Raw genomic sequence first — 12,888 nt, forward strand, 5'->3', positions numbered from 1 at the left:
TTCTTTCTTTCTTTCTTTCCTTTCTTTTTTCTTTTTCTTCTTCTTTTTTTTTTAATGGCTCCTTCAGGAAAATACACGGTTTTAAGACACTGACTAATCCCCAAAGAATTTCAAGCAGACAGCAAACACCACTGAATTTTGCATCATGACTTGTAAAATACCCTTTGTATAGTCTAGGTTCTTTGGGTTTCCTGAAGTTTACATTTGGTTTAGATTCACGTGAGCCTTTGTGTGTGCAGTCCAACTTTATACAGATCCCGCTCACAGCGCTCACRGTTTCCCTAAGTGTCCTAACTAAACTTTACCACTCTGCTGTACGCTGGTACCAGCACGCTGCTCTCCCTGGGGCACAAAGATATAAACYTCCCTGTAGGTAAGTGCGCTATGGTTATGCAATTCCAGGAAGTATTGCACAAACGCAAACTATTATTTGTTTCCCATGCATTTACCCCACAGCAAATTTGACAGAAGTGGGAGTCTTTTGAGAAGTGAAAATCATTTGTGAAGCAGATGTTAACTTGCTTGTTAATTGTCCTGCAGTCAATGCTTGCATTTTTAAAGTGTACAAAAGAGAGATTTTTTTCTGCTCAGTCTATAGCTGTGACCCTCCCAAATTTTGGAACTACAGAATCATAGAAACAATCATTTTATGAAATCAGATTACATAATATCAGTAATGTAGAAAAGCTACATACCATGCCTTTTCTTCATGCTAACAAACTTGCCAGTCTAAGGAAGGAGTAGCCACACTCATCTTTCACTGAACTACATACAACTGAACCAGAACCAGATCTAAAAGTACTTGCCCAAACTATAGCTATTTCTGAAGAATAATATGCCTGTATTTACACTAAAACACTAAATCTGCTCATGCTGAAATTCTGGTGGGCTAAAAAGTGACCTTGCTGGCTCTGTGGTATGTGGGGTGCCTTAAGCACATATTCTTCAGTGCTTCATCTGGTGCATGATCGTAGTATCAACATAGAATCACAAGGTTGGAAGGGACCTCTGGAGATCATCTAGTCCAAYCCTCAGCAGAGCCCGTACAGGGATTGAACCTGCRACGCTGGCATTAGCAGCACCACACTCTAACCAACTGAGCTAAGTACTCTGCCTGATAAAGAAGTATAAAGCTTATCTAGAAATACAGATTATTCTTGTTGGGAATTTGGGATAAATCTCAACATACGTACTGTGATTTTGTCTGCTCATTTTTCTTCTTTGTTCACAATATCTGCCTTTCTACACCTTCAGCAAATTACTGTGGCTGCACAGACGCAGATATTTTTATCTTTACAAAACAAAACATGCATAACTCTCTCTACAGCTGTAGCCATCTGAGCAGAACTACAAATATGACCATTTKTTCCACAGTTTTGTTACGGGAGGAAGTGCTGAGACGTGAGCACAATAAAGTTCATTATGCTTCAGGATACAGAGCTGAAAAGCAAATACCCTCAGACTTCCTTCGTTTTTTAAAAACACAGTCCCTGTAGTAGTCCTGGAATAGGGAGAAGCTTTACGAGTGTTCAGATTCTGTTAGCATTGCTGTGGGACTTTCCACYGCAGAGATTTCAGTGCTATGCAGAAGCCTTGCAGCACCCTGATGCTTTGGTTTCTCTACCTGCTCTTCCTAGAGAGCAGCAATACCAGTCCCTCTATACCAGATGTCAGTGATACAAGGTTGCATCACCTGCAGATCTCAAAATGGATGCAAAATACTGTTCCAGTGACAGTATAATAAAGCTGTTTTGGAGGAAAGTATGACTGGTAAGCAAAAGGCAAAGTGCAGTACTGCTTGCTCCCAGGCGAGAGGGCAAAGCTCAGAGGGGAGCTTTGCCAGACCTGATAAGAGAATAAACAGTAATGTCTGGTCTGCACACTATTTTTTCAAACTATCTTGTTATAAAAACTAATGTAGTTAAATCCATCAAAGTCCTTAGCTTTAAGTGCAGTTGTACCTTAATAAGCACACAATTTTTATCACTTTGAGTTCTCAGAACAACAAGCCTGACTTAAATACACCGCTGCCTTTGTCAGCAAAGATACRGAAATCTTCATGAACACTCATTGTGGTGGCAGCATTTTGCATGGTCGACTGCAAAGGACAGAAATCTTTTCAAATGCTCGATTAAGCTCTGCAGAGTCTGCTGTCCAAATCGACTGCTTGCTGTTAAACAGGATAAGAACTGCGGTGTAATATGGGTGGATTCTCCTAATCCTTCCTGAGTGCAGAAGCTCACCCTAGATGCCTTTGTTTCCTAACAGGCAGGAAAAGAATGAAGTGTGGAAAGTGTGGAGGAGGAGGAGGAGGAGGTAGATCTTGTTTGCTGCTYGCAATACTCCAGGCTTAAGGACAGCTGAAGCTGGTACATGTTGAGTTAATGTATAGCAAACCAAACCAAACTTTTTTAACGCAGGAACAGTGACATTTAAATATTAAAACAAGAAGTCGGTCTGAATGCACGTTCATTGCCGCTATCTTTCCAAAGTTTGTGTAGTACTTTGCTTGCGTAACGAGTCTTTATAACCAGCCTTTATAGCTGATGCAGCGCCACGGAGTTCAAAGCAAACAGGAGTTCATAATCCACTGGCACTTGCTCCCAGGCAGTGTAGCTTACGTGCTCTTACATTAAACAACAGCGCCAGCTTGAGTCCTGCGCATCGCCTAGCCCTGCACAGGCAGCAGAGCTTGGGAGAGCTTTTCCGCTATCACTGAAATGCTTTCAGTTAGATCCCCTCGAAGTCAACAGCAATTTTGCCACTCTACAAACTCATTGCTCTTTATCTGCTGGAAAAAAGGTGCCCTCCCTTTACCCGGAGGGCACGGACAGGCCACCAGCCTTCAGCTTTATAATTCGACCTGAACCCAAACGCCTCTGCTGCCGGCTTTGCTGCGGCATATTAGGCTAAACAGACTTCCAGATCGCTACAGAGCGACCCCAGACTGCTGCGGATATGTTCCAGGAAAGCCTGGATCAGAAGCGCRTTTTCTGAAAAGACAGAATGGAAAATACTTTCAAGGTCTGATACTTGATTTCCTCCTCAATAATTTGAGGAGAAAAATCCATTGTGCAAAAAAGATATTTTAAGGCAGAATCAGAGAAACTAAAGTGTTCGCAAGGTTGTGATTTAGGTATTGAATTTCCCACAAAGCTTATTTAGTGGAGTGCTGCTTACCAAACCTGTGTCCGGGGAGATGGTGTAAGTGTTTCTTTGCAGATTAGGTATCTCGCTGTAATTAAATAAAAATGCAAAATCAGGATGTGTTACTCATTCCGCCTGTACAATCATAACTTGTACCATACTAGTAAGTGCTGCTAAGAAAAACAAGTGTGCTCCTAAGCACAGTGAATTAGAGATACAYYGCAGCTGAACGTCTGCAAGCACACYGTAAGCAAAAAATTTTGTCTTTCCCTTCCAACGCAGCTCCAGGACACGTATTCAAAGAGCGGCATTGCTTGTCTCACCGGGGAAGAACTCGGAAATTTCATACAGAACCTGGACGTAATTGAAAATGAAGAAAGAGAGGCCGATCCCTGCTGGCAAGTGAAGTGGCAACTGGGAAAGCTAATTAAAAAGGTATTTGGGAACCCGCACGTTGATAGAGCGGCGGGGTTGATGATGTTCAAGCTCAGAGAGCTAACTTCCAGCAGCGAAGTCAGGCTGGGCGCGCGGGCGCGGAGCGGCAGCCGAGGCACGGCACCAGCCGGGGAGGAACGGCGCGGGCCGAGAAACCCTTCTGAAGGGGAAGAACCCGCTSCCCGTTCGGGAACGCGCCAGCACGAGCACAGGAGACGCCGCGCCGCGGGAAGGGAAGCAGGAGGGCGCGCGAGCGGCGCTGGGCACCCCCTGCCCGTCCGCGTCTCCAAAATCCCGGCGTATAAAAACCTCATCCGTACTCGTTCGCATCAGGCTGAGGCTTACCTGGAAAATTTTGCCTCCCCAAATAGACGCCGTATTTAATACGTAGGCAAAGATTTCAGCTGCTTGGGTGCAAGTTCTGCTAGCGAAGTCCTGTCGCCCTGCACGAAGAAAACATTGCTTTATTTTGCAGACGTTCACGTATCTAATATATACCTGATAACTCTACTGTCTCCCTCTTGCTGAGGAAAGCTAATAAAAATACATTAAAAAAAGGGATGTGTAGGAATACAGTGGCTTAATGTGTAGATACAGTGGCTTACAAACTAGAGATAGAAAAATAAACCGAGTTCAGTCTCCCAGGGGTTGCAGAGAGTTGTCCTGTGGATGCTGGCGTGCCGCATCACTTACAGAAGAAGAGCGCAAGGCCAATGTTTCCAAAAGGAGCAGAAACTCAGCCATTGGGCTGAGCCCTCCTGAAAATGTTTTCCCAGATATTTAGTTACTAAAAAAAAAAAAAAAAAAAAAAAGGCAGATACGGAAATATTTTATACCAAAGAATTAATGATGCAGGCTTTTTTGATTTGCTTAATGGTCAAATTCATAACGCCACTTATTCATGAGTCTGAGGATAAGAGGGCCCATTTCCTGCATCTATTACTTTCCGCCGACAAACTAATTATTTTTCTCTGTGTTTGTTGACAGATGATGTCAAGAAGCTACGAGGAAAACATATCTGCAGTCAACGGTACTACAGTTATTTTATTAACCGCAGCAAAAASAGGCTGCTCGCGGGGTCTGACGCGTCGCAGCTCGGGCAGTTTTTGGGCCGCCCAGCCCCAGGGGGCTCATCCCGGCCGGAGCCCGCAGACGCTCGGCGGGAGCGTGCGGATTTGTTACGGGGGGTTATTTTGGGGAGGGGAGAAGGAAACAGGAAAGCAAAGAGGCATTTAAAGACATTGCAAAGGGAGCAAGAGAGAAAGAGAAGTCAGAGCCTTGTTACCCCAAACCATCTCGTCCACGCTGTAGCCGATTAAGAAAAAGGCACGTGCATCCCTTAAAATAAGCTCAGACGAGCCGGGCGCGTTGACAAGGCGCCAGGCGCTCCCTGCCCCTAACCGGAGCCGGCGTTTCTCACCCTCCTTTAGCCGGAAGAGCCCTGACGTTGCCCAGCGCCGCCGAGCAGCCGCCGCTGAGTCCCGGCCACCGCGCAGCAGCGCACCTCACCGGGAGCAGCAATAGGAGGAGCTCTCTGTCCCCGCACAGTAAGGAGCAACCTGCTWAAAACAAAAACAAAAAACAGATAAAAATCGTGGCGTTTCTGCCCTCTTTGCTAGCTCGATGCTCACTTCACGCTCGCATGGAGTTAGCATCAAAACGTCCCGTACAGAACATCTCTTTTTTTTTTCCAGCTTGTTCTTGCAGCGTACGGAGAAACCCTGTTTGCTCGTGGATGCCTCACTAACTTTTCTTCTGGCGCCTTCATTAAAAAATAAACAAACAACCCCCCTCTTCCTGATGCTACGCTTTCCTCTCTGCTTTCCTCTACTCTCCTGCCGTTCGCTGTCCTCGTGCCGGCTGCTCTGGCGACAGACCCAGCGGGAACGCAAGACGCGGGCAGGGAAGACGTAGACGTCGAGGTCGCGTTAGCGAACGGCTCCCCCGGGTTTCTGCCCCTTTGCAGGGCTACTGAGTARCTGCACGGTGCTACGTGCTTGTTTGGGGCAGGGGGCAAAAATTGTAAGTAAAAATAGCGAATTCCCRCGTTATTTTTGACAGACTGGTCAAATGAGCCGCCTTTGAAGCCGACGGGAGCAGCCAGCTCCCTTCTCTCCCGGCACGCAGCCTCAGGCTAAACTACTCACCGGCTTTTGACTTTCCACCTTCTCCCTCTCTCTCATATTTTTTTTTTCTTTTTTTCCTCCAACAGGTTCCTCGCCCAGACGAGGCCGCGGCCAAAAAATAAACAGCTGGGAGTCGTCGCGGAAAGGCCACTCTTTCCTCCACAACGTGGAGCTGAGAAACGGYGAGCTGGTGATGCCCAGCACCGGCTTCTACTACATCTACTCGCAGACGTACTTCCGCTTCCGCGAGAGCGAGGACGGCGGCCCGGCCCCGACCAGGAACCCCAAGCAGCTCGTGCAGTACGTTTACAAACTGACCAACTACCCGGAGCCCATTTTGCTCATGAAAAGCGCCAGAACGAGCTGCTGGTCTAAGGCGGCAGAGTACGGGCTTTACTCCATCTACCAGGGGGGCGTCTTCCAGCTCAAAAGGGACGACAGGATTTTCGTCTCCGTCAGCAACGGGGATATAGTTGACATGGACAAAGAAGCGAGTTTTTTCGGAGCCTTTTTGATCAGTTAGAAAGGCGGAAGCCGCGCTCCGAAGGAGCCCCTCGGCCTAGTTAGGACCAGCTTAAAATTCTGCAAAATCGGGGGCGAGAAGCCAACCCGGGCTCCCGGCTCCCGCGGCCCCCGGCGGGCTCGGGGCCGAGCCGGGGTCGGGATCGAACCTCCCTTTTACGGGAGCAAAAGGCCGCCAGAAATCCCAAACACGCCTCTTCGCCTAAGCTAGCAAAGCCCTTAAGCGCCTGATTAATCTTAAGCACACGAAGAGCCCGACTAAAAGCGGGGTTTTTACACGCTTGAAATTAAATACGCGCTTAAGCGAGCAAACAGGAGCCCGCCTGAAGCAGGAGGCTGAGCAGAAAAGCGGGCGCAGTACGGCGAGCGCCGCTCGGAGCGGCCCGTCCGCGGGAGGCAACGCGCCCCGACGCCCGGCCTTTGCCGGGGGACGCGCGCAGCTGCCTCCACCGAAGCGCGAGCTGCAATTTAGGTAATGCCGTTTTGGTCCTCGTTTTATTTGCAGGAAGGAGTCAACGTGTTTTTTTTTTTTTTTAATTTACACTAGCCGCTGCATTTGTTAACTGTATGAGTAGGACTATTTCGTGTGTGTATATATATATGTATATATATATATATATAAAAATTTTGCTAGCGTGAGCTATGTGAGCCAGATCCACAGGATAAATCAGCTGGCATAGATCAGCACCTCCGCAATATCAGCAGCGCCGGAGCGATGCTGAATTGCACCGTGCATCATTTTGACTGGGTTTAGCAAAAACTGAAGAGAAGAAGGTGAAAGTGAAAAGAAAAATGGGGAGGGGGAAGGAAGATAGCTGCTCTGCACGCATTACCTGGAGTCAAGGGAACGAGGCCACGGGAAAAATCTGGTGGTCTATTTTCTCCATCGTTTACTGGAGTGCTTTGCTTTGGCTCACCTGCAAATCCTCTACTTCAGCACCAAACTGAAAATACTTCTACCAAAGTTTAGTCCAGTTTTGGACTGCACTTAATTCAGAAATTGTCTCCCCAATACAAAAGACTAGGTTGTAAAAACCGTTCCCTACCTATMCGAATGCCTCCTGTATTGGTGAAAAGACTTTGGCAGCTGCTTATCTTTACCAGCAGCCCAGGCTTTATCTAAGCACAGGATTGACTCACATCGTCAAATCTCGATCAACTTAGTCTATTAAGAAGTTTAAATTGTTTAAAAAAAAAAAAAAGTGCTTATTTGAAAGGAAAAATACATTTGAACTGTGAAAAAAAARTCAGAGTTATTAGTAGCAGCTTAGCATGAAAACCCTCCATACAGTTGAGACATGGTTTATATAACCCAGTAGTCATGTTTTGCTAGAAWGGACTGGGAGGAAACTGTGAAAATGCAGGAAACTACCCAAACTGAGAGCTGAGATTAAGACAARCTGCCTAATACACACAGCTTTTTTTGCTTCATGTCAGTCTTCAACTCCCAATATGTAATATCACACCAACTCATTTATGCTCCCGGGCATTATCTTTTTATCTAAATACACCTATTCTTGGTCTCTGCATGCAGAGCATAGCCCAACTGTGATCGTACTGAATAATTGTATTTCTGAATAATCCAAAGCCATGCGTGCCAGATATTATCCTGGAGAGAGACTGTAAAGCGGTATCAGACAGGGCACATTTGAAGACGAATAGAAAGATATATCAACTTCCGTTGGTAGATTTGCACCTGGAATCATCCTTTTCATCTCATTTCTTTATGCCAGATGGTGAATGTAGCAAATTTTTATTCATGGGTGTGGGTTGCAATAACATACAAATTTTGTAATTTTTGTATGTATATTTTATATAAAACATTTTTACTAAATAATTATTTGGTCTTGTAGCGATTATTGGTGTCGTTCTGTGGCTCCCAACGTTGAGCGCTTYCCTGGGTGTCCCCTCACGTTTCTGGGCTTCAGTAACCATTAAAACACTGGAAAATCTATTTAGTATGGGAGCAGCTCATCCTCACCGTTACCTAACTGCTGCGGAGGATGTACTGCATTGACGATGACCACTGGCGTGGATCTTGTGAAGCGGGAGTAAACTGGGGGTCCCGCGTTGCTGGTTTAAGCACTGCACGCAAATCACRTACCAAAAGGCCTCCCTAATGGAGRAGTAACCTAAAACACGTTTACCCCTGGGCTTGTGTTAGCTTTAATTTGGAATAGGTGGGCACGTCTCAAGGCACGGCGAGTAGGTCCRTGCGCGCGGCTCCCCGCACCCGCGGGAACCGGCGCGCTGTCGGCGGCAGCCCCAAACCGCAGGATGCCCACAGGTTTAAAAACAAGCAAAAAACCCTTTCTGTCCGCGCAGAGTGCTTTTATTTCAGCAGAGAGGTCTTTTTTCTGGTGTTTCCATGGGAGAGAGGGCATATCAGCCAACTTGCTTTCACTGCACCTTTCATTGCTTCATAGAAACACATTTCTGTTTTTTGCTTCTCTTTCTAAATGTCACTATTCCTGTTTGTATTACAGCAGCATTCACTCGCCCAAACGGGATCAGGGATGCATTTTGCTATACACTAGACATAGAGATCTTGAGATTCACATTTTGAGGTTTTGTCTGACATCTAAATGTTAGGGTTTAAAGAGACTGAATAGAGGGATCAATATAACAGAAAAAAAAAGATCTCTGATACTGAGAAAAGATTCTCATTCATCTCTCCACTGTGTCTTGCTCCCTTCAGTATCAGAAATGGCAAATAGGTTTGGATGATCTTTAGGTCTGACCCAAATATTCATAGTTTGGGAGCTTTTTATACATCGTTGCACAAAAGTCTATAACCTTTTCATCACAACTATCCTTGATGCTGTTCTCCAGAACTTTTCTCCTTTCCTTCACATAGAAGGACTGAAATTGCACGCTACGGTAGGGGTTAGAAGTCACACGCTGTCCTCCGAGGGACGGGGCACCGTAGGTAACTGCGTGACCRCTGCAACGCAGCTGCCCTGCAGCACCGGTTTCCTGAGACGTTTGCAACCAGAAGCTGTAGAGACATTCCCATTAATTTCTGCTGACAGTTTTAGGGGTGACATCAAGTTGGGACACCGGGCCATGACAAGAAGGCTGTAGATGGAGCTGCAGCTTAGGGCAGAAACCCGTYATTTAAGCGGTTTCCCATCCTTGCAGGCTGTTCCATCACACTCAGACTCCTTCTCTTTGGCACACGTAATCCTTYCGTACCAAACGCACGACACAGATAACACTCAGAGCATTAGCAAACGTTAGGGAACACAGAGTTGTTCAAATTGCCTTTTAGAAACCAGCAAACTGAACRCAACAGAGCCCAAAGACGCAAATACCTTTCTGAGATACTTCTGGTTTTGTCTGACATGACTTCTTCAGCTCGTATTATTCTCTGTTTGTATCAGGTCATCTGTATTTATCCCATACAACTACGGGGTGAAGACAGAGTGGATTAACTGCGTATTTGCTGGCAAATTCAGCCAAATTAACACTTGCCATTTAACACCAGAGGCAGAAGGATCAAAAAGAAAATAGGGCCAAGAATAATTAATGCTCCAACCCCATCCTGCATGTTCTGGCACGAGCACAGCTCAAATCACGAGCAATACTAATAAATACGCACGAGTCAGGTGAACGTCTCCATCCCTTGTCAGTGCAGCTCTTCAGCCATGAAGTTCCTTGTTCCGCGAGTCGCTGGAGAGGGGGCTGCAGCCTCCAGAACCGCAGTCAGRGTGACGTTAACTCTGAAACTGGGGATCTGATTCAGCAGGAACGTCCAACGACCTTCACAAAAACGCAGAATAAACCTTCCGTTACTCTCACRCTATAAATTATTTAATAAACTCTACGTACCTTTAACTGAGAGCAAACCGATCCGTGACCACCGAACCATGTTCTCTCCCTGCTTAGTGAACAGGTAACCAAGAGAGAAGTTAATACAACRGTGCAACCTGGTAGCGTAAGAGACTGAAGCAGGGTGAAAAGGTAAATCTAAGAAGGATGCCTCTCTCAACTAGTGGTATTAGAGCAAAGCCTCGCTGATTAATTTACTAACACTATTTTGAAGTCTGCTTGCAGATATTTACTTCCATATAAACAACTACAATGTKATTTGAGCACATTCTGCTTTTTAGATTAAGTTAGATTACCACTATTTCAGCAGCAATATTCACTTGCGATACTTATTGAACTGTAACCTTTGAAAGCGTACACCAGATGCTACCTTCTGTTCTTAAAATACATTTATAAGAAAAGTCAAAACATCTTCTGCCGCTGGATATAATCAAATAATTGCATTTGCTGTTCTCCGAATTGTTGGAGATGCATCATTTTTACCTGGGAGATCTCTCCCTTGAAGTCTGTTTTCCACTTCCTTCATCTCTCCACAATAAAACCATAATCATTCCATATTCAAACCCTTCAGCTATTTCCATGACAACAAACAATGATACAAACAAGAATTAAAACTTTATTGGATAAAAGAAAATGGAAAGAGTGGAACATAGGAGACATATTTCAAAACATCATAAATAGAAACACTCTTCAACCTTATCTCTTAGTGCTCGATAGAGCCTCACTGTTGCACAAGAGAAGCACCAATATTTTAGGAGTCCCATGAAAGGAAATATCTATTATAATTTTTTTTTGCTGTTGCTGAAATGTTTGTTTTGGTCATACATCTAGTTAGTGGACAAAACTGTGAACAAAAAGTGATTAATTTCTGCCTCTTTCTCTCATTCCCGTAACATCAGCAACTTCGCTCTCCTCTGTTGTTAAGGCAACGTAAAAGCACCGCCCTTGCAGCCGCGAGCAGGCCGCTAACGGTCTGGACCACGCAGCAATCTCCCATCGCAGCTAACGACAAAGTTACCCACCGCTGTCCTTCACAAATCGGAAGCAGAGGCGCGACTTCATTTTTAATGCCAAGTAAAAGTTTGGTCTGCAGTTGCCACCSAATCAGACAACCGGAACCGCTTTCCTCCTCTCTCCCAGGCGACCCGTTTCTGGCCCCRGCCCTACGGAGGAAGGGCACCCAGAGGACCCCTCGAGTCGGGCTGCCCTTTAAACAACGAAGGGATTGATGCGGTTGGATTCAAAGCAAGCCTGGAATTTCTCACCCTCGCGGGTCATCATTCARCACACCAAAGTCCCACTGAAGCAAGTGTAATACGCAATTCCTAACGCCGCGAAACCGAGCCGTCAGGAGAACCTCGGTCTGGTGCACCTAGGCCTGCTGCTTCCTCACTCCTGGCTGCTTGAGTTTCCTACGTACGTCTCAGCTCAAGCATTATTTTAGTAGGGAGTCAAAATTTTTCTGAAGATTGGAAAGCAAGCTTTGCTCTCCTGGGGGAAAAGGAAATGGCCATTTTTGACAAGATACAACACAGTAAAAACTAGAAAAATTTCACGAGCATGAAGACTCGTTGCAAAGAAAAGTCCCATTTGTAGCTGCAGACCATTTGCTCTAGCAAATATCAAAGTCCTGCAGGTAACGCCACTGGTTTGAGGCCATATCAGGAAAAAGAGGGAAAGAATTCTCTATAATAATGCAGAGCATGAAAAGCAAATGCAGAGGCAATTCCAGCTCTTCCACAACAATGCAGTGTGATATAAATTAAATTGGACACAAAATTATAACATGAAATTACTGTACATTGGTGGCCTGTAGCCTATGATTTTTCATTGAAAATATGTAAAGCAATTACTCAGGCAGCTGGATAAACAAAATGGGAAGCATATTAGCCTCTTCTCAGCTGCAATTAATTTGTAGTCATCCCCCATAAAATTTATCACCTGTTGAGCAACTTGCTACAAAACTGACTCACTGTTCGAGAACAGGAATGAGGAATTCTAGCTCCAACCAAGCTGCAAAATATATCATCCAAGCCGGGGCAGGGACAAGACGCTAAGGCTAACGCTCGCACCGTGGTGAAAAGCGCCGTGAACGCGCTCACGGAGAGGAGGCACGTCGAGAGGCGCAGGCAGCGTTGCGCTTACGCGCCCGCCGCGAGTAGAGCTCGGCAGCTATCGAACAGCAATAGTAGCAGGCGGCGCGTGCACGTACGCGAGAGCATCCATCCTCTGGAGGCAAGCAGCAGGACGCTCCGGCTCCCAGCTGGGCGAAGCCGGCTGCCCTGGGAGGTTCAGCTCGGGGGCGGCCAAGGAGGACTGTGCCATGCCATGCCATGCCATGCCATGCCATGCCATGCCATGCCCTCCTCAACGCCCTTGCACGGACCGGTTGGAAAGAAAAGGAGGGAAGAGGTCCCCCCGCCTTGCAGGTGTTTTGGGCACCGTTTCCCGGCCCCGGAGCTTGGCTTAGGCTGCTCCCACCCCAGCTAACCCTTCTCGGGTACAGCGTTACCCTGCAGCAGCAGGCAGGAGGCTGCGCCGGGGGAGACGCGCAGCTGGGAAGGGCAGAGCGCGGCGCGGCAGCAGCACCGCGAAACCAGGGTTAACCGCAGGTAAATGACGGGGAAGAGGGCGCCGACCGCAGCCGCGCCGAGCTGCAGCCTCCCCGCGGCCCGGGCGCCCGCCGCGGGCGGCAGCGGGAGGCGGAAAGGGGAGGGACGGCGGCGGCTCTGCCCACCTGCCTGCGCCCATCGCTAAGTTTCTAGGCGTCCGGCAGGACGGCGCGTCCCTGAAGACCCCGCCGCGCCTCGGAGGGTTACAGCCGCAC

At 46.9% G+C, this 12,888-nt stretch overlaps 1 protein-coding gene across 1 annotated transcript in view; it reads left to right on the plus strand.

Moving 5' to 3' along the window:
- The window catches only part of TNFSF10 (TNF superfamily member 10), a 19,609-nt gene extending 11,542 nt beyond the window's left edge, over nt 1-8,067 (plus strand). The window contains exons 2-6 of the mRNA XM_085322305.1: nt 2,286-2,316; nt 3,430-3,582; nt 4,570-4,612; nt 5,013-5,129; nt 5,795-8,067. Coding sequence (XP_085178431.1) covers nt 2,286-2,316; nt 3,430-3,582; nt 4,570-4,612; nt 5,013-5,129; nt 5,795-6,231 — 781 coding nt within the window. The 3' untranslated portion in view covers nt 6,232-8,067. The remainder of the gene's footprint in view (nt 1-2,285; nt 2,317-3,429; nt 3,583-4,569; nt 4,613-5,012; nt 5,130-5,794) is intronic.
- The last annotated feature ends 4,821 nt before the right edge of the window (nt 8,068-12,888 follow it).

Source organism: Rhea americana, unplaced genomic scaffold (assembly GCF_003343005.1).
Source record: "Rhea americana isolate MKP2758 unplaced genomic scaffold, rheAme1 scaffold_76, whole genome shotgun sequence".
NCBI classification, from domain to species: Eukaryota; Metazoa; Chordata; class Aves; order Rheiformes; family Rheidae; genus Rhea; species Rhea americana.